This window comes from Cibotium barometz, chromosome 48 (assembly GCF_041138505.1).
Source record: "Cibotium barometz isolate CiBa-2024 chromosome 48, ASM4113850v1, whole genome shotgun sequence".
NCBI lineage: Eukaryota > Viridiplantae > Streptophyta > Polypodiopsida > Cyatheales > Cibotiaceae > Cibotium > Cibotium barometz.
Window position 1 is genome coordinate 35,735,096 of NC_141093.1, and position 22,097 is coordinate 35,757,192.

Genomic DNA, 22,097 nt, shown 5'->3' on the forward strand with positions numbered 1-22,097 from the left:
AACCAAGGGCTGAACTGCATCTTCCACAAATACAACATCACGGCTAACCAAAATGCGCTTTGTCTGTGGATGATACAAACGATAGCCTTTGCTCTCAGCACTATATCCAACAAAAATACATTTGACAGCTTTGTCATCCAATTTTCTGCGATGTTGCACAGGCACTAATGCATATGCCAGGCAACCAAAAACACGTAAATGGCCAACAGATGGCTTGCGGCTATGCCAAGCCTCATATGGAGTGACAACCTGTAATGCTTTGGTGGGACACCTGTTTAGTACATAAGTGGCACACATGACAGCCTCAAGCCAAAAACCATGTGGTAGACTTTGACTCTTAACCATACATCTTGCCATTTCCATGAGAGACCTGTTTTTTCTCTCAGCCACACCATTTTGCTGTGGTGTATACGGCACTGTACATTGGTGTTTTATCCCACGCTCAGCCAGAAATGCATTAAATTCTGAAGACATATACTCCCCCCCTCGATTTGAACGGAGGGTGCCCATCTTACTTTCTGACACATTTTCAGCCATAACCAAAAACTGTTTGAAGCACAAAAACACTTCGGACTTTGCCTTCAAAGGATATACCCATGCATGCCTGGTAAAATCATCAATGAAAGTCACGAAGTAAAGGTAGTTTCCAAATGATGGAGTTTGCATGGGACCACAAACATCACTGTGAACAAGCTGCAATCTGCGTTCAGCTCTCACTGATCCATCTTTGGGAAAGGAAGCACGCTGCATTTTACCCAATATGCAGCCCTCACAAACATGCTTGACAGGTGCCTCAAGCTTAGGCAAAGAAGACACCATTTCAGATTTCTGCAGGCGCAGCAAACTTGCAAAATTCAGATGACCAAAACGTGCATGCCACAGTTTTGCATTTGAAATAGCCTGCGTATCCATAATAGCACATGCTGAATCCTCTACACATTTGCCATCCATATTGAGCTTATACAGCCCTCGACATAGTGAACCAGATGCTACAATGATGTCACCACAAGAGAGATCATGAACAGTACATCTGTCATCCACAAATTTTACAACCAAACCTATTTTGGCAAATGCGGAGACTGACAGCAGATTCTTTTTGATCCCTGGCACATACAATGCATCAAAAAGTGTAAAGGTGTTGCCATTTGCAACATTCAGCACAATCTGTCCAACTCCTTCAACGGGATAAGAGGAGTTATTGGCACAAGTGACAGTATTCCCTGTGGGAGCAGACTCAAGGAAAGTGAATAAACTGCGCTGCGAGGTGATATGCTTAGTGGCACCACTGTCAAAGTACCATACATCTGAATCTACTGCAGACATACATGTGTCATGCAAAGATGGGTCATAACTGCACTGCGCATTGAATGCCCATTCTGTATCTAGCACAACATTAGCAGATTCATTGTTAGAAGGAGAGGCATCTGCAACAGCCATACCAGCCTCTTTCTTCTTAGCCTCTTTCGCAGCCAGCTTAGGACACGCTTTGATGACATGATCATTTCCCTTACAGTACTTGCAAAATGTCTTCTGTTTGTCACCCTTCTTCTCATCTTTGTCTTCCTTCTTTGGTTGCGCAGCATTTGCAGATTTCTGCTTATTAGAAGAAAAGCCAGCTTTACCTTTCCCGCTTCTCTGACTAGCAACGAAAGCTTGATCTGCGACACGCATAATATTCCTGTTTTGCCTTGACTGGTCTTCTTGCAGCAAAACAGAAACTAACTCCTCAAATGATAAGGCATTGGGATTGCCTTTCATCATCAAGCGAAGAGTGGAAGCAAAACCCTGATAAGAATCTGGTAGACCATTCAAAACAGTCTGCACAAGTGAACTGTCTGACAGGATTTCATCTGCAGAAATGAGCTGCTCTTTGAAATCCTTGATCTTTGTCAAAAAGCTATCCATAGAATCACCTTCGTTCATATGCTCACTCTCCAACTGTTTTCGGAGATAAGCAACACGAGCCTCATTTCTTGCCTGATACAATGTGGCAAGTACATCCCAAGCATCCTTAGAAGTCCTGCAGGAGCGAATATGTGGGATAATGGTACGTTTGACAGACAGCGCAATCAAGGCATGAGCCTGCGCATCTCTACCATCCCAACGAATCTGCTCTGCTGAAAGTGGTGGTTCTCGAACAGCTGCTACAGCACTTGTGCCTGCACCATCATCAACAGTACCTGTTTCTGATGTGTTTGCAGCATTTCCAGCCACAATAGGACGTGCATCAATACCCTGCACAATGTTCCATAACCCCTTTGCTACCAATACATGTCGCATCATATATGCCCACAATGGATAGTTGGTGCCATCCAACTTATCCTCAGCAGCCAACATGCGGAATACATCATTGTTGTCAGCCATGGCCAATGACTGTACTACTAGATGTAAATGCTGTCTGTAAGAGGTAAACCTGTATAAAATCGACCTGTGCTATGTAGCACAGCCCAAAACAGACGAATGGGCACCTGTCCTGCAGATTTTAATCTTGACAGAAAATCTGCACAGTAGGACGATTTTGCCTGCGCAGTACTTGGAATGCAAAAACGGAGGGCGAAATGACTTCAGATCAAAATTCTGAAACGAACGAGCCCTACGGGTTCTCCCACGGCATATACTAACCTGCAGACGCTCGTGAAACCTCGTCGCAATCGGAGGAGATGAAGCGGCAGGTGCCGGTGATGCTGCCCGGGAGGAGGAAGCCTGCTCTGATACCAATTGTTGGAATTAGGGTTGCAGGAATGCACACACAACTTCAAGAAGATGAGGAAGCTTGAGCACAACACAGTAGTGTATTATGAGTGCCAAAAATGAAAGATAACAAGCCCTAGAAGATAATGGGCGTATATACAATGCACGGGGGAAAAAACCTCCTAGTGAGGGAAAAAGTGCCCCGGCGGTCCTAAGTGTGTTCACACACATCACTACTATAATATGGTAACATGCCTTTAATCTGTTTGCATGGGACGTTCTCTAAAGACTATGCCTCTTGATATACTATTTAAGATTATGCTCTGCCTAGCAGGATTGGAATTATCTTTGTGCTAGGCCATGTTTCCTTCTGAGCTAACAGTATGACTTGGTGTTTGCATATACTGGTAGAAATGATAGTAGCTCCTAAATGGATGTTTTCCCTTAGCTAGGTTTTGACTTTTATATGGGGTTTTTTTACAAATAGGCATAGGCCTTTTTTGCCTTAATCTGAGGGTCAATCTGATATGTTTTGCCTACACATAGGTTGTATTTGCCTTAATCTGAGGGTTAAGCTGCTATGTTTTGCAGTAATGCATTCCAATAATTTGAAGGGATGATAAAACATGAGTATTATATTCTAGATTTAACTTAAGCACATTTCTTAAGCTGACAGATAATAGTCTAAGTTTGCATACTGAGATTTGGAAATTTCTGATGGAATTTACTGAGTAACTTTGTAAAAACAAAACTAATTGTGCCTCAATTGACAAACTTTTGTACAAAACTTAAAAAATTCTTTTTTAACAAATGTGAAGCATTTGTATACTCTGATTGGTTCATATATCAGTATAATACTTTGTTATGTTTTCTTGGTATAACTTCTTTTAGGGAATTTATTTCTTACTGCATAGAGACCTATGACATGTGTAATGTTGAGTGACATCGATGACAAGTGGCTGAGTCCCTGACACCTGCAAGACACATCCAGACTAACGCATTTGTTTGTCTGTTTGTATGGATGCAGGTAACAGGACTCTCCTTCTCTGGATTGCATGTGTGAAAAAGGGTTTCTCTGCTGAGGATCTGCCTCGGCTTGTTGTGTTTTTCTCTCTCACTAGATCTAAATTTCATCTTGAAGTTTTACTTGAGACTCAGTGCTCCAAAAACATGATGTATTACACAGATGATGAAATATATCATGTTTCCATTCATATCTTGAGTATAGAGTGTCTTTTGAATTTGGTATTCAGCTTTAGGGTATTGTATTATGTTTAAAACGAAAACACACACACACACACACACACACACACACACACACACACATTACATTGTTACCCTCTTTCGACCACTACAACTTAGCACTATCTATCTTCTCCATGTATAATGATGCACACACACATGTATATGTATATCTTTTGGTGCACCTATCCTAACCTATCCTATGTTGTTTGCCTTAGGATATGGGGTAATGTTGAGCTTATTATGTATATTTTTGAGGACTTATCCTATGTTGCCTTAGGATATGGGGTAACATTGAAATTATTATGTATATTTTTAAAGACTTATCTATGCTTGCCATGTGGTATCGTGCATATGGGATGGCCCTACTTTTTCCTATATATACAGATTATGGGTTAGGGAGATCACATTCCCCTCTAGCCTGTGATCTCCCCTCTAGCTCAAGTTGTGAAGTTCATCCTTTTGTTCCTTCTTAGATTAGTGAGATGAGTGATTTCATCTCCTCCTTGTTCTTGTAGGAGTGGAGCTTGTTGGGTGTGGCTTGCTCACTCTTGAGCACTCCTCATGTATGAGATGCTTGCTGTTGAGAGCTTGTGTGGGTTTGCCTTCATCTCATTGCCGTGTCCTTGTCATTTACTAGCTTAAGCTTGTGAGTATGTCTTTGTCATTTGCTTGAGCTTAAGCTTGTGAGTGTGTCCTTGTCATTTGCTTGAGCTTAAGCTTGTGAGTGTGTCCTTGTCATTTGCTTGAGCTTAAGCTTGTGAGTATGTCCTTGTCATTTGCTTGAGCTTAGGCTTGTGAGTGTGGAGATGAGTTTGATGGTGTTGTTTTGATTTTCCTTTTAGATTAGGTTCCTTTTCCTCTTGCTAAACAAATTGCTCTCTTCTTTTGTTGCTTTGGTTTCCCTTCATTAGGTTCCTTTCCCTTTTGTTACCCTCTTCCTCTCTCCCCTTATTTCCATTAGATTAGCATATTCTTTATTCATTATTCATTTGCTCAAGGGTTTGCGTGAGAAGCAAGCTCTTGGGTGGCCTCCCATGGGTATTCCATGGGCCCATGAACACTCAGACTAGAGAGAGCACCTCGTGGTGGTGGCTTAACAAATATATACATGTGTGTGTGTGTGTAACATATACATATATACATCACACATGTGTGTGATATGTACACACACACACACACATCACACGTGTGTGATATGTAAACACGCACACACACACACATACACACACACACTTACTCCATTTGTGCTCATATGACACGTGTAATGGCACAAATTGCACGATAGCCTACTTTACTAGGGTTTTTTTACTTCTGCAACTCTTTCACATTAGACCTCTGGATTGTGCGACTCTGCCACGCCTTTGTACACGAATGTTCATCATAACCCTACAAGGGATGGTGGTGGGCACTTACATTTTTGTGGCACCTGTTGCCTATGAGTTGTTGCAACTCTGTTGTGCCCTCTGTACATGATTGTTCATCATAATCTTACAAGGGATGGTGGTGGGTAGTAACGTTCTTGTAGCACTTGCTGCTATGATGAAGATGGAAGACTCCTCCGCTCTGCCTCACTTATGATCCATATATTAGAATGGAGGTGGGTTCTTTTACTCACTTAGTATGTCTGCCTTCTTATTGAGCATTACACGATGTCTCACTCTTGCCTCTGTAGGGGGTTCGTTTGCCCAGGTACACAAGTACTTAAGAAAAACACTATTTTTCATACCTCAATAAGCTGGGATTTTGCAAGTAATTAAAATAATCTATGGAACTATATCAATGGGCATCATTATGTGTTTTAGCTCTGAATATTGTTGGATCAAAGCTTTGTTTTAATTGTTTTGCATGGTAAGTATTTGAGAAAAATGAAAGAGTGTTGCTTTAAACTATGAATACACATGGTTATGAACATGGGTTCATTATGGCCATCATTATCACTCTGTTTGGACTACATCTACTCATACTAATGATATGCTACAGATGGTTATGAGTTGCCCAGCCCAAGGTACAAAACAGATTTACAATTATCTTCTGAATCTCTGCTGATATAGTCTGACACCTTACCCTTCTCAACTTGAATTAGCTGATCCACTAAAATGTCTTCTTAGGTCAGATATGATTGTAAACAACCCCGATCTTCAACCCTATCTCCTTACTTGACCTTCTCTGATAACATGCCAACCTAAATTGACCCCAGGAGCTGACTCTCAGCTGACAACTACCTATGTGACTGTAATCTAATTCAGCTAATTGTTGTGACCTCTGTCAAATTCTTGTCCTCCAAACCTTCAGATTTTCCTTCAAGACCAAGAATCTTCAATCCTCAAAGCTCTAGCTCTAGGACCCCACTGAATACGTCAATTGTCCTCTACTGACGTTTATTTGATTCAGGTCTCATTAAACTAATTCAATTGACTTAGTTGATTCAGATCTCCTTACCTATGTGTCCTTTGACTCAGCTGATTCAGATATCCTTACCTCTGTGTCCATTGACACTCATAGACCTTCGAACACTTTAGATCCTATATAGATTAAAAACTACAGTCTCTTACCTCACTTTAGCTGACCTTCAGCTATGATGACTGCCTGAGTCGTCCTATCTAGTTCAATTGATTGATCTGACTCAAATCTTTCCACTTATGTATTCTTTAAGGCTTAAAAACCTTCCAAAACCTTAAATCTCATAAAGATTCAGCCTTATAATCCCTAAGCCGACACATCAGCTATCTTCCAGAGCTGATTATGTTAGATATCCTTCAGCCCACAAATTGTTTGATTGACTTAGACCGACTTTTGATTATTAAACTAGATCTAAAATAACTTCCTCTCAACCTCAAAAAAACTGACTCTATTCTTCCGCACCCTAAGCTAACGAGTTCTGACACTCACTTGACCCTGTTGGACACTGATGACTCTCAGCTAATGCTGTCTAGCTCAAACCTCACTCAACATACTTCAGATCTTCACTCATAAGTGTTTTTACAGTCTTACTGAGTTTTGAGAGTCTTTTTAAATAGTAACATCTTATTGAAACCTACAGGATTTAGCTCTAGGGGTGCTCCTTAGAAATTGTATGCAGGTTTGCTAGTTACATAGCAATGAATATTTTGCTATCTTCAGCTCACTTGGTCTACTCTTACTAAGAGGAAGTACACTCCCCTTTCACCTATTTGATCTGGTTCTGTTCAGGTCCTCCTTCTATGTATGTAGGCAGGATTTCAAGATTGATAGACACAAGCTGGCAAATAAAAAAATCATAAGATTTGTAAGATATTAATAAACTTGATAAATGGAGGTTCTCTCAACATAAATTTAATGATGACTGTTGGATAAACACATAACAACTGGATGTATCAGTACATGTGGTGTTAAGTGCTACTTGGACTTACATAATTTAGCTTGGTTAGGCTTTCTTGTTTTTAACTTGTGGAGATAGGGTGATATCTATAACATGTGGATAGGTCCATTGACACCTGTAATACGTATTCAGGCTAATAAATTATTTAATCTTTTTGTTTGTATGGACCTACCTTCTCTTCTCTTGCGATTAATTTCAAACAAGCTTCCCTTGCTATTTTAATTTTATTTCCACTAGATGCAGCATGTCATCATTGACCCGAAAATGTACATAACTCATGGTTGAACTTGTTTCATATATAACATTTCTTTAGATCAAGACGGTATGGCTTCATGAATAGTTTTGTCTATTCATCTGTGGATATTGTATATGTTTTAAACTAGCAACACACACACACACATAGATCCCTAACACACTGACCATGGATAAGTCCTATGAAGATGATATGTTGTCAAAACCAACTCGTTCTTATGGTAAGGTCTCCCTTTATCTCATTGCATGAGCTTAAGAAATAGAGGCATGACGTGCAAAGACAAAAAAAAGGAAAGAGAGGAGAGATTTTATATAGCCTACACCCTCCTCTTAGAAATGCATATGTTTTGTGAATTAACTTGTGGCTTGGTTGTAACATTAGTATGGTTTTATCAACAAAAATGCAACAAAAGGTTTTTTTGGTATTACAAGATAATTTTTACGACAATGATATTTTGCAAATGTGTCATTGCAAAAGGGCACTTCCTCTTAAGGTATATATGCAAGGATGGGAGGGTAAACAATCTATTTTTAACAAAAGGTACTTGCTAAATTTTATGATAATGATATTTTGTAAACGTGTCACTACAAAAGGGCACTCCCTTTCTCAAGGTATATATAAGAGGATGGGAGGCTAAACAATCTTTCCATGCTAGGGTTTCTTACTTAATCGATAGCTTATTATCTTCTTGCTCATGCAGGTGCTTGAGAAGAGGCCATAACTAAGGTTAGGGTCTACTTGAGAGATAGTCCTAATACTCCCACCATCACTAGGTCCTATGAAGATGATACGCCATTACATCTTGATGCAAGGAGTCTCTTTATCCCATTCCCTATTGCATGAACTTATAACACTTGGGAACTTTATGTAAAACACAAGTTTACTCTCTATATGTCTTATTGTTGCTGCCCAATTTTTAGATGAGACACTAGAGGAAAGAATCATCGTGGTGGTTTTGATCACATTTGATGCATGCATGGAAGAAGTAGAGGTATGAGTGACCAAGACAGAGAAAGGAGAGAGAGGAGTGATTCTATGTAGCCTAGACCCTCTTCTTTATGTTTTGTGAATTTGGTTAGAGGCATTAGTATAGATTTATTATAAAAAATGCCCCTAGTGGTTTCCCGTAGTGTTGTTAAAAAAATCATTGCCAAACTTATATGAAAATGTGTGAATGCAAATGGGCATTGCTTTAAAATAGTCGTTTTTAAGAAGTCCCCTTAGCCCCCAAAAAAGAAAAAATTGGGCCTAGTCACATCAAATAAATATATCAATGCATAGTAAATATCTATTTAGTGATGTGAAACCTCAATACATTATAAGATAAGGGGCGAGATTATAGTTGAATTTAATAGGGGCGAGATTATAGTTGAATTTAATAGGGGGATTTAAGAGCAAGTGATCTATTCTCAATTGGGTGGATAATGAGAATGGTTTGAAATTCATGTGGATAAATCATCACTTTTGCACTTAAAGTCATGCTTGCACTACACTCTTTATTAAGGACATGTTTATATCTTTTAAATAAATCCACCTTGAATCAAATGCAATAGATTTGTGTAAACATGCGTATACCTTTTTAATTTCAATCTTGCCTTAAGCTAAGGATCCAATGTTGCAAAACATTGCAAATAAATCTATTGTGGTCAATTTCAAAGTGTCTGGATCATTCTATCAACCATAACTTTTATGTGATATTGCATGGATATGCTTGAGTTGGCCTAGCTATATGCTTTCTAAGGTGATTGATTTTGTAAATGTTATTCCTCATAATTAAACCCTCAATACCTTGAAAAGCAATGTGCTTTTCTTCTCTTTTATGTTCAAAAGAGCCAAGTGCTTACTCAGCTTCAATATGTGAGCATTTTTACACACCATTGTTCATTGTAGCCTAAGGTACCTCACATTAGAAGGCTTTTTGCTAAGAACAAGTGAAGAAAATAAGGTACCTCACATTAGAAGGTTCTTAAATGAAAATACAATGCCATGATTTATACTAACCAATTCTTAAATGCCTCTTAATTTCGAGGAAAGGGGGTCTTAGAGTTGCACCCCAACTTGACTTAGGAGATCTTACTGTTTACTTTTAATACTCCTCATATTGAATGTTTATAGGGAAAGCTCATGTCTTTCATGATAAGTAACTAAAGGTCCAAAATGGGGGTGACTAGGGGGTCACTATGACTATATGACTAACTGCAACCGGACCTTTAATTTTCTTGAAGAGAATAATCAAAAGACTCATAAAAATTATATCAAATATCAAAACAACTACTTGAATTAAATTAAAAATTAAGCATATAACAAAACATAAGACAAGAGAAAGAAATACATCACCATCAACACAAGGCAACATAAGACTGGGTGCAATCTTTCCCCCCCAACGTGAGTGGCTTCCTCTCGCGTGGGTATTTTTGATATATTCCCAAAAGTAGGCTTTCAGCCAAAAATAAAGTATACATCCATATTTGGACTTTGCCATTTAATTAGCCTTTGTCCTCAATTAACCTTTGTCCTCAAACCTTCTAAGGTTTGCACAATTTTTCTAATACAATAATCTAACTTGTGCACATATGCACATTACAAAATAAATCAACTAGTGCTCGTACACACACTTGTACAATAAATTGACGTGTGCACACACACATCACACTGATGTCAAAATAATATCTCGCCATAATACAGCCACAAAATATTGTGAGATTGGTCCACACGCCATGACTCAATCCACCATTCGTGCGACACCTAAATCGGTACCCTTGCACACCTCATCGCCTAAACTCATAAACATAAACCACGTCAGTAGTAACAATCAATTGACATCACATCAATCAATCCTAACGTGTTCATGAGAAATAGGCATCATAAAAAATATATAAATTTAAATGACCATGATTATCATTCAAATAACATGGGTCATAACAGTCCCCCTGTTGGGAATCAACTGTCCTCAGTTGCGCAATCAATGAGTGGATGGCTTCATGGCACAAGTGGAGGACAAGATCATCACATCAAACAATTTCTGAAAATAAAACCAAACAAGTGAATGCATGTAAAAGAGATCTAAGTGTCCCATACCACAGAGGTACCTTCCACATACAAACACTCGCTGGTGAAAGATAGAAGACATAGATATGTCTGGGGTAGGCATGTAAAACCAATCTAATGTCCCATACCATAGATTAATTCCACATGACACTACCTTAAGAACAGAAGTTTGAGACGGAGTAGCTAATTCCCTCTGAAACTTTCATTCCGACATAACTTTTCTCTATCCTCAAAATTAGACTACAAGTCTTATTCCAAAAATGAATTAGGTCGAAATGGAAATTCTTGTCAACTTAAGATTGAAAAATAATCACTTACATTACTGTTAATAACTTGATGAATTTTGGGGATTTGTTCTTAATCTTAATCTTGTAATTGTCTGACTAAATTCTCGGGATTTATTTTTTATCTTAATCTTGATGAATTCTCGAGATTGGTTTTTGATCTTAATCTTAATCTTGTAATTGTTTAACTAAATTTCAAAAATTATAATCTTTGAATAGGTTTATAATTCTTGAATTTGTGAATCTTTACTTGTAAACAATGAAATCTAAAGGGGATCTTGATCTTAAGCTTAATCTTAAACTTGAAATGAGAACTTGAATAATGATAGACATCTTGCGTCCTAGTTGATAGCAAGAACTTGATATACTAGTAATGAATCTTGGTTTAGATTAAAAATACTTGAATGCACGAAAATTGAGAGATCAGTCTTTAATTAATCATAATTGCAATTCTTGAATAAATCTTGTTCTTAAGGGGTTTAAATCTTGTGGTTGAATATATCTTTGACTTAGAGTAATTCTTGGTCTAGAAAGAATCTTATACTTGGATAGATCTTAAACTAGAACACTTGAAAATTTAGACAAAACTTTACTTGAATTGGTATAAACTTCGTAATTGTGATTGGTATACAACTTAAGCTTGGTTTCTAGTCACTTGAGAGCTATTTCTTTACTTTTTTCATCATCACTAAATTCGATGGTGAAGCAATTGATAACTTGAATCAAAGACTGGAGAAACTTGCTTGGATCTTGAATCTTCAAATTGGTCTTAATCTTCTATGAAATGTATAGCAATAACTTTTACTTGAATTTGGGCAACTAGATCTTGAAGATAACTTTTGCTAATCTTGTCTCGATCTTTCTAGTTAGGTCACGGTATCTAAAATTCTTTTCAGGAGCTAAAGTTTTCTAACTAGGTCTAGAAGGAAAGAATATTTAGAAAACAGATGCAAAAGCAAACAAGAAATTGTATACAATAAATAAGTTTTTTACATGTGTCGAGTGCGTTAACCTCTTCGGTGTCAAGCTGTTCCTGAATAGTACGATGGTGCGGATATTCACCCATTTCTTGACAATTAAAAGAATAGGAAAAATTTAAAACAAGAGAAAAGATAGGGTTTCTTATCTCATTTGGAATGTCGAACTAGATGTGAGTCTTGCCAAGTTAGCTCAATACACAAATGTATAATTTTTCAAGAAATAATCCATATACTCTTTAAAATTAGAAAACTAGCCGTAGGTTAAAGCAAAATTTTAATGATATCTTCACTAATAAACTGTTTATATTATTTGGACTTCATGAGAATTTAGAAAACAACATTATTCACAATAATTTGACAACTCTCAAAATTTCTCTTGAGGTAAATTCTAAAAATCTGTAGAAGAAATCCAAACTAACTATATGTACATGAGATTCTTTTCGATAAAATATGTTGGAAATAGTTAAAAAAAATATTTTCTTTTGTAAAACTTTTGATTGGTCTCATTTGTAAAGCTTTATGCTTATTGGGAAAGCTTATTTGAAAGCTTTTAAAGCTTAGTCAAAAGCTTAGATATATATAAAGTTTTATGCTGGTTAATAAGCTTTTAATTAAGCTTATTAAAGCTTTTATAAGCTTTAGAATTTCTTTTTCTCCCATGGCTATTCACACAACGCAGCCCGTAAGAGTAAAAAGGGAGATTTTTAATTAATTTTTTTAATTTTTTTTTAAAAAAAATAGTGCCTCCTGGATTTCGCACGGCCAAGATTTGAGGGACAACCCTTAATGTGGGTTGTAAGCAAAAGCTCACAAAGCTTTTGAGCTTCTGCTTTAAATAAGCGCAAATAGAAAAAATTGGGGCCTCCCTTGAATTCGCAGTGCCCGCCGGACGGATGGAGAGAGAGAAGCCGCTGCCGCTGCCGCCCGGGTATGAAGGAGGGAGAGAGAGGGAAATTGGAAATCAATTGGGAAATTATATATATATATATATTTCTCTAAGATTTGCGCCCAGCGCATAAACTATGGAGGCGAAAGGAAAATAAAAATTAACAGTAATTCTTTTTTTTTAAACAACTCTTGAAGAATTCTCATCCCTCTATTATAGAAACTGAGCAAAGGGAAGGTTTAGCAATTCCGATTTTAGCTTTCCATGCTCCTCTGCTTGCTCTTTCAATCCGTACGGACAGATTAAGAAGAGGATTAGTGAAGAAGAAGGTGGTTTTATGGTTTTGAAAAACCCACTAATGGTTTTCCACCTAGTTTTACCCTTTGGGCAATAGATTGATGGAGATTGATTACCCAATGGTTAAAAACAAGCTTTATTTCATCCATACATAAACAAAAATCCCTAAACGTGTTCTTCTTCAATTTAAATTCAAGAAAATTACCAAAATCACCTCTGTTTTTGTCTCTTTCACCTCTTTTGACCGCCTTCAAGAAAATTAAATTACACCAAAGCTCTGATACCACTGCAATCGGACCTTTAATTTTCTTGAAGAGAATAATCAAAAGACTCATAAAAATTATATCAAATATCAAAACAACTACTTGAATTAAATTAAAAATTAAGCATATAACAAAACATAAGACAAGAGAAAGAAATACATCACCATCAACACAAGGCAACATAAGACTGGGTGCAATCTTCCCCCCCAAACGTGAGTGGCTTCCTCTCGCGTGGGTATTTTTGATATATTCCCAAAAGTAGGCTTTCAGCCAAAAATAAAGTATACATCCATATTTGGACTTTGCCATTTAATTAGCCTTTGTCCTCAATTAACCTTTGTCCTTAAAACTTCTAAGGTTTGCACAATTTTTCTAATACAATAATCTAACTTGTGCACATATACACATTACAAAATAAATCAACTAGTGCTCGTACGCACACTTGTACAATAAATTGACGCGTGCACACACACACATCACACTGATGTCAAAATAATATCTCGCCATAATACAGCCACAAAATATTGTGAGATCGGTCCACACGCCATGACTCAATCCACCATCCGTGCGACACCTAAATCGGTACCCTCGCACTGTGCAACACCTAAATCGGTACCCTTGTACACCTAAACTCATAAACATAAACCACGTCAGTAGTAACAATCAATTGACATCACATCAATCAATCCTAACGTGTTCATGAGAAATAGGCATCATAAAAAATATATAAATTTAAATGATCATGATTATCATTCAAATAACATGGGTCATAACACTAACCAATTAGCTTTCATTGTAGGCATTTAATAAAAGCAAAAAGTGGGACATAACTTTCATGGGCTTTCTTAATATGAAACCCATGATTAACACCATTCTAGGCATGCATGATAGGTGAAAAAATTTTCAACAATGAATCTTCCAAGGGTTTTCTTCTTAACAATTGCTTTCCTTGGGCTATCTAAAACACATCTTTTTTGAGAAGGAGACTCTTGGGCGAAGGGAGTTTTGAAATGGTGTAAACTTTTCAAAGGGAGATCTCTTTACTTGGAAGCATGAAATATCAAAAAATATCAAAAGTGTAGGCATTTTTAAAAATTCAGGAGGTGGAAACAAAAGTAGAAGTTTTATCATCAAAACACTCCAAAAGTATCAAGAACAAGAGGAGTAACTAGTTATGATAATAGGACCTTTTATTGAATATAATGCCCACTATATTGAGCATTGCGAAAGGACCATGTGGCACAAAAATCGCATAGTGGTATATGCATAAATGCAGACAATAAAGTTCACAACAAAGACAAAGTCTCATTTTCACAAGAATTAGATATAAATATCTTAGAGGGGTGAACTTTATCTTACCTATTATATTCATATTCTTTTATTTATTGGATGTAATTTTGGAAATTTGTTATTAGTTAGGGGATAAAAGTCACAATGTGTAGGTTGTGGGTTTAGAGCTAAATATATTAGTGGGGTGAACTTTATCTTACCTATTATATTCATTTATTTATTAGATATAATTTTGGAAATTTGTTATTAGTTAGGGGATCAATGTCCCAATGTGCAGGTTATGGGTTTGACTGGTGCTGCACAACCAAGTGCGACATGATGAAATAAAGGGTCGTCTAGCCCATCGGGTTGACATACCCAAAAATCTCAAAATTTTTTGTTTTAAATATCATTGCCATATAATGAGTGAACATAGTTTAATTTTAATTCTATAACAAAAAATGCAAAATCATAAGTGATATAGTGCACATGATTTATTGTTTAAACACTAATTAATAATGTATGTTGAAATTTTTATTATAATTACAAATTTGAATTTTTGTTATTGCTATGCGATAAAATAAACCTGGTGAGATTTTGCCCGAGTGGCTATCGTACCACATGAACTCTACTATAAGCATTTATTTCATGGACCTTTGGATATAATATCCTAGGATTTATCCCAACAGTAGCGCCCTTGCCTCTAGAAAGGGCGAGGCAACCATTTTTTTCATAACCACGTGAACTCTATAACCATTTTTTTCATGGACCTTTGGATATAATGTTTCTTTTCCTGGGATTTATCCCAATGGTAGTGCCCTTGCCTTTGGTACATGGGTCGAATCTACCCACATCCATAGTGGTAAGTGATGGCATGTCTTACGCTACCATTCAACGTATCGTGTAGCGATAAGTTGTGGCTGAGATGACACTTGCTGCCTTTGGCAACAAGTAACCATTCAAATATCACTTTAGTATTTTAACAAAGTAATAAATTATTGAGTGGAAGAATGCACACGGCAATAATTAATATCACTTTAGTATTTTAACAAAGTAATAAATTATTGAGTGGAAGAATGCACACGGCAATAATTAATAACCATATTTAAAATGTTAACCATCGAGAATTAAGGAATACTATTATGTACTGATGGCTTCGTGTGTGTCGTGGGGCCAAAGCCTTTTACTGTTTTGTATTTTGCTCTGTTTGCTTTAACCTCTTCATGTTTCTTCGTTAACAAACCCTAATCGCGCCAAGCAGCTTCGTTTATCCGATCGCGGCGCCGGCTTCTGATCTCTTAAGGTGCGTTTTAAATCCTAACTCTAGCAGATTGACTCTACATCCGTCTAATTCAAAATATTAAACTGTGACATTGCATCCCTCGTAATTATCCCCCAACTTTATTCTCTTTGCTAAGTACATTAACCTAGTTTGTTAATCTTGGTCTTCCATGTAACAACCGTGCACGGAAGGTTAATCTCTTTGTTAAGTAGATTAACCCAGTCTGTTAATATTTGTCTTCAACAGAGATTACTTTAATTTATCCAGATTAGGGCGTTTGGGACATGGCAACAGAAAAACACTGTTAAGCATAAAATGATACTGAGTTTTACTTAATTTTAAAAAATGGTTTAGGAGATCTCTGACATGCCACCATCAATGTGAAGCCACACATCTGGATACCCTTGAAACTTCCTTTGAACATAGCTTTGAGGCCCAAGACTAGTACAGAATTGTAAACAGATGGTTATTTCACCGAAATTAAAGATGATATTTCAATCATTTAGAATCATCAGATTGGCCATAGAATACCACACGAGTGCTGTGTGTGTGTTGGGGAGGTGGGGTGTGCGTGTGTGATGTGGTGTTGGGGGGGTCGGTAGAGCATGCGCGGTGCATCTGGCTGTGTTTGCAAACATAATAATGGTTGAATTGAATTCCATATTTTTATTCACAATGAAGTTCTGTATACAATATTGATCTTGAAGTTATGACAGCAGGTGGGCTCAGCATCTGCCGCATGGTAATGGCTTCCCATGACAATGTGAATCAGGAGGCCGAAATAGTTTACAAGACAAAGGTTGTGGAGTTTCTCGGCCGCTCTGTCCCAATCATTCTACAGAACGACAATGGCCCATGTCCTCTTCTTGCCATTTGTGAGTGCCTCTGTTGGTCTTTTCACCAATCAAAATCACTTGTAAACTTTTACATGATTTATAGTTGAGGAAGAGCTCACATATCAGTCATGTTTACTGCCCTTACATCATTGTCAAGCATTGACACCTCTCCCCACATGCAGGAATACTTGTTATGATTACACATTGTTAGTAGAGCTTTGTTGGTAATGGTTGCAAAACAAACAATGAATCTGAATGATTGCATATGCACAAGCAGAGCTTTCTTGGTCATGGTTGCAAAACAAACAATGATGGCTCCTGCACATGCATGCACTCACATCCACACACAGACATGTAACCACACGTACACACGTGGTTGGTAGGGAGTGAGGTTCTAATCACCAAATTGATATGTGGCATATGAGACCTAAAACCGGAGTACAAACTTGGGCAAGAAAGTGACAGGAAAAGTCAATAGACCATGACCCTTGTCTAAGTGGCATAGGCTGGGTAATTCAACCAGTGTTTTATGACATTGAGCTGAAACAAAAGTAGCCATGTTATTTACAACATGAATTTTAGTATTGCATTTTTGAAAAGGAGCTGCCTCAAGAATGTGAGCCGTACATAAGGTGGGCTTCACATGTGTCCTTGGACTGGGGGAGCCTTTTTGCAAACGATTGCGTGCCAAACATGGGTCTTCACAAAGACCATGGACACTTGTGCCAAGGACTGACCTTTTCTGCCAACTCACTGTTAGGGGGTGTGCATTACCCGGAGACTTCAATTAGCCATTTAGTCATTCACATAACCAATCATTATAGCATTCACATAATGCACAACTATAAAAATAAACATTTGCAAGATATAAACACATGCTTTGTGCTTGTGCATTATGCCACATTAGCAATGTTGGAAAGAAGATGGCGGCGAACAACAACAGACAACTGGATTTAAGTTGATTTATAGGTTTTTGGGCGTAAAAAATGCTCAAAAACTGGATTTTAGGGTTTCCAGTAGGTAGATAGTTTTTCAATCTCACAAGGTATCTCTTGGAAAGCTTGCCACCAGCTAGCTTTCTCTCCTTGTGAAAAACAATCTGCTGAGGCCGGAGAATCTCTTGTAGCCTATCAACCTTTGGCGGAACTTCTGTGATAGGCTTTGGTGGGTTTGGCCCCACGTACTTCCGCAATAGATTCACATGAAAATGATAAGGTAATGCCAACTTGAAAGCAACCTCATTGATTTGCTTGTTCACCTTAAAAGGCCCATAGTACTTACTAGAGAGCTTAGGGCACGCTCCCTCTTTCCCTGGCCTCTTACGTAGTCTTGCTTTCTCAAATTTTAGCAATACCAAATCATTCTCCTTGATGTCCAATTCTCTTCTACGCTTGTGAGCAGTCCGTTTATGCTTATCTCCCCCCCTCTCCCTTGGGAAAAAGATCCTTATATTAGTTATTAAGAAAATTATTCAAAATGGCTAAGGACAAACTCGTCTCCATATGGGAAACCAGAGTCAAGATGTACAAAGGGGGACGACTCCTCCGGTTGGCCGTTCTTAGGATTAGAAAGCTATCTCATACAATATGGGGAGGGGGAAACAACCACATATGTAGTCTAAAATGCCAATGTGGTCTAAGCCACCTTGAAGCTGCCCCCACTAACCACGGAGGGTATGAATGATATCGAGCCAGATGCTCCGGATAGACTCCGTTGGGGGGTGAGGCAGGTCATGAGGGGCTGGCCAACTGGAGCAAGACAACCTGGTTGAGTGGAAATGCATCACCCGACTTGGGAAAAATACCAAGAAAATGGGGGAAAAATAAGGAGAAAATAAGGGTGGCCAGCCCACAACCAAGGGCCATAAAAGTGATCAAATATGGGCACAATACATGGGCAGAATATGGGGATGAATCTGCCAACACCTCCTCTTAGCACCAGATGTTGAACAAACGCTGAGAAGCCGAAGAAGTCGTCCTCTGTCAAAGAGAAAAGAATGCAGCAACAACAGGTACTACGGAAGCTCCACAAGCAATCCCCTCAGCAACTTAGCTACAAAAGCAAAAGAACAAGCTGCCAGGTACACCGCTCCTCTGGAAGAAAACAACCATGTAGGCTGCGTTGTGCTGCTCCAAATAATGGTGCCAAACCCAAATGTAAACACAGTGCCAAAGTCAAAGAAATCCCTAGAAGCTTGTAGCTCCAAGAAGAAAATACTCTCAAAATAATGGTGCCAAACCCAAATGTAAACACAGTGCCATGGTCAAAGAAATCCCTAGAAGCTTGCAGAAGAATGCAGCAACAACAGGTACTAGGAAAGCTCCGCAAGCGATCTCCTTAGCAACTTAGCTACAAAAGCAAAAGAACAAGCTGCCAGGTACATCGCTCCTCTGGAAGAAAACAACCATGTAACCTGCGTCGTGTTGCTCCAAATAATGGTGCCAAACCCAAATGTAAACACAGTGCCACAATCAAAGAAATCCCTAGAAGCTTGTAGCTCCAAGAAGAAAATACCCTCAAAAGAAAGAGTCCATCTGCTCCAACTCTGTACCAAGAGTAACCCAATGCTGAACAATAGCACCCTCCTTGAAGGTCGGCATCGCAAGATGTAAGAACTCAACTGCCCCCTCTGAAAACTACTGTTGGGACTCCACAAGCCCAACCAAATCCAAATCCCAATCCTTCAAGCCTTGGAAGCACCACTATGCCCTAGGCACGGTCACAGACACACCTGACCACAATCCAAAATCCCACCAAGTTTGTAAGCACCACCTCCAAACAAATCCAGCATCTTGCAACATCGAAGAAGCAGATCTATGGAGCCGGGTGGTCTCATCAATAGCATCACTCAAAGCTAAAGTAGACTCCTCATGTAGAGAAAGGGAAACATGTAAATTCACTGTAGTGGTAACTGTTGTAGTAGCCTCCTCAATAGCATCATACAATGTAGAGGCAGGCTCCTCCATAGAAGGCAAAGGGACGTGCAACACATCCTGGTTCGAAGAAAGAGTCGGAGGTGAAGCAACAGGAGACAAATCTCCCTCAGAAGCTGTGGGCAAAGGTAGCCCATTGTCCTCCACTGCAGGAACATCTCCCAAAGAAGCGTCCACAAGATGCAGAGCACCCAGAAGCAGAAACCATTTGCCGATTATTGGCATCACTATAAAGGTCACAAAGCAATTGCCACACATAGAAAGTAGAAGCAGCACAGATGAAGTGTCGAAGAACTGAATCCTGACAATTCAGGAGGAGAAAGTCATAGATCTGTCCGTCAGTCTTCCTCCACCGACACACATCCTCCATTGAGGCAAGGTCTGGTAAACACCGATTCTTGTACGAGAGAAACTCCATCAAACCATACTCCCTGAGAATAGAAGTAACCGGCAGCTTCCATGAGTGAAAGTTACCACCGACCAACTTGTCTGCCTCATCCAAGTAATAACAAGAAAGTGGTATGGGAGCCAAATCTGAAACTGTCATTGGTGATCCAATCATTAGGATCAAACCTTTGTAACATGCGGAAGCTTCGGGGGAGATCGGTAACTTCAATGCTCAGAAATCCGCACTCTTTTCGCGACGGAATTAACGCACAAAAATTGAATGAAGATGTGCAGAAAATAGAGAGAGAGAGGGAGAGATGGAGAGGACACAGTATTGGGACCCAAATACCCCGAGTAGGGCCCCCACCACGGGGATGGTGTATTTGCTTTATTAGAATGATGTAAATTTGAAAAGAAAATACAGAAATCTTGACCTTTCTTGGCTGAGAAATCTTTGCGAGACGGTTTCTTGGACACAGAAATGGGCTTAAGAGCTCAAGTGTCAAGCGGAAAGTATGTATGAACTCTTGAGGATTTGGGAGGGATTGAGCAATCAAACAAGTTTCTACGTGGTGCTTACATGTATTTCTCATGTGGTGGAACACAAAGAGATCATCTCCAAAATTTTAGGGAAAGTTGCTATTTTCGGCAATCTCCGATGGAATTTTCGTTTGTGTCATTACCTCTGGAATTTGACAGAGATCGAGTATTGCCAAAGCGCCATTGTGAAATAAGCTATCATTTGGGATATTTTTAGAGTTGAAGATTGTGGAATTTTTGGCCTTTGGATTTGGAACATGTGGCAGATAAGAGGATAAAAGTGAGACAAGTGTCCTCACACTTGTAAATTCAGCTCTACACATGGCATTGTAGCATTTTCTTGCTTTTTTGAATATGAGAGATTTATCGCTTGGGCGAGTTTGAGCTTCAAGCAGGTTTTTGGAGGTTGAAAACACTAATTTTTCACCATTTCTTCATTTCTAAGCCCACTGTAGCCATCCGGCTTGGGGAAGATGATTTTCACTACTCTACACCATCTTGCACACCCCGGATGGCTATTTTTCAGCAAAACAATCTAAAGCTTGCTGAAATTTCTGGTGTTATGCGATATACAGGTTGTTATATAGGTTTACGAGCTCATGAATGAGCCGCATGGGCTGGTCTACAGGTTTATGAGTTCATGGATGAGCCACATGGGCTGGTTTACAGGTTTTGGCCCTCATGGATATGACATACAGGCTTTTATATTGGTTTATGCGCTCATGGATGAGCCACATGGGCTCGTCTAAGGTTTATGAGCTCATGAATGAGCCACAGGGGCTAGTTTGCAGGTTTATGTGCTTGTGGATGAGCCATATGGGCTGTCATACAAGTTTATGTGCGTATGGAAGAGCCATGTGGGCCATTATACATGTTTGTGTGCCTATGGAAGGACATGTTGGATAGCCATATTGGATGAAGGACACATTTATGGTTGTATATGGATTATCCGGCATCTCCCATGGAGAGAGTAAGGCCCTCAAAGCTTGTACATGTTATATTTCTCGCTGGATAATGAAATACTCCAAGGGTGATCGGCCCATTCTGGCCTCTATGCGGTGTTATATGTGCAACTTTTATTTTTAGCTTTGTGGATTGTTTAATGGTTGTGATTAAATCCCGAGATGTTTAATTGTGCTCATGGTCAAGCGATGCACACCCACTCCCTTGCTTCCTGGGCAAGTTTCAGTTGCTCTCTTTGCCCTTATTTTTTAGAGTCCTGTATGTTTTTAGTGGCATCTTTTTTGCTTTTCTTTTTCTATTTACTTAGTTGTGTCACTTAAATCTAATGAGGGTGCATAGGGTTTATTTTTTGATCAAGCCTTGTAGTTAAATTTGTTTGGTTGAATTTACAGGCAATGTGCTGCTCCTGCGAAATAATGTAAACCTGAGTTTGGACATTGCAGAAATAGCCTCATCGAGGTTGCTATCTTTGGTGGCTGAGAGGCTTCTTGATTCCAACAGTAACATAGAGGTATGCTAGGTTACACTGTCTAGAACATAGTATCGTAGAGAGAGAGAGAGAGAGAGAGAGAGAGAGAGAGA

At 38.7% G+C, this 22,097-nt stretch overlaps 1 protein-coding gene across 2 annotated transcripts in view; it reads left to right on the forward strand.

Moving 5' to 3' along the window:
- The first annotated feature begins 15,722 nt into the window (after window positions 1–15,722).
- Window positions 15,723–22,097, forward strand: part of LOC147611123 (uncharacterized) — a 62,555-nt gene continuing 56,180 nt past the window's right edge. The window contains exons 1-3 of one of the 2 annotated variants that reach the window (XM_086785784.1): window positions 15,723–15,877; window positions 16,576–16,731; window positions 21,908–22,026. In XM_086785784.1, the coding sequence (XP_086641910.1) occupies window positions 16,596–16,731; window positions 21,908–22,026 (255 nt within the window). In that variant the 5' untranslated portion in view covers window positions 15,723–15,877; window positions 16,576–16,595. Of the gene's footprint in view, window positions 15,878–16,572; window positions 16,732–21,907; window positions 22,027–22,097 lie in introns of both variants that reach the window. The other variant, XM_086785783.1, reaches the window with a different exon arrangement.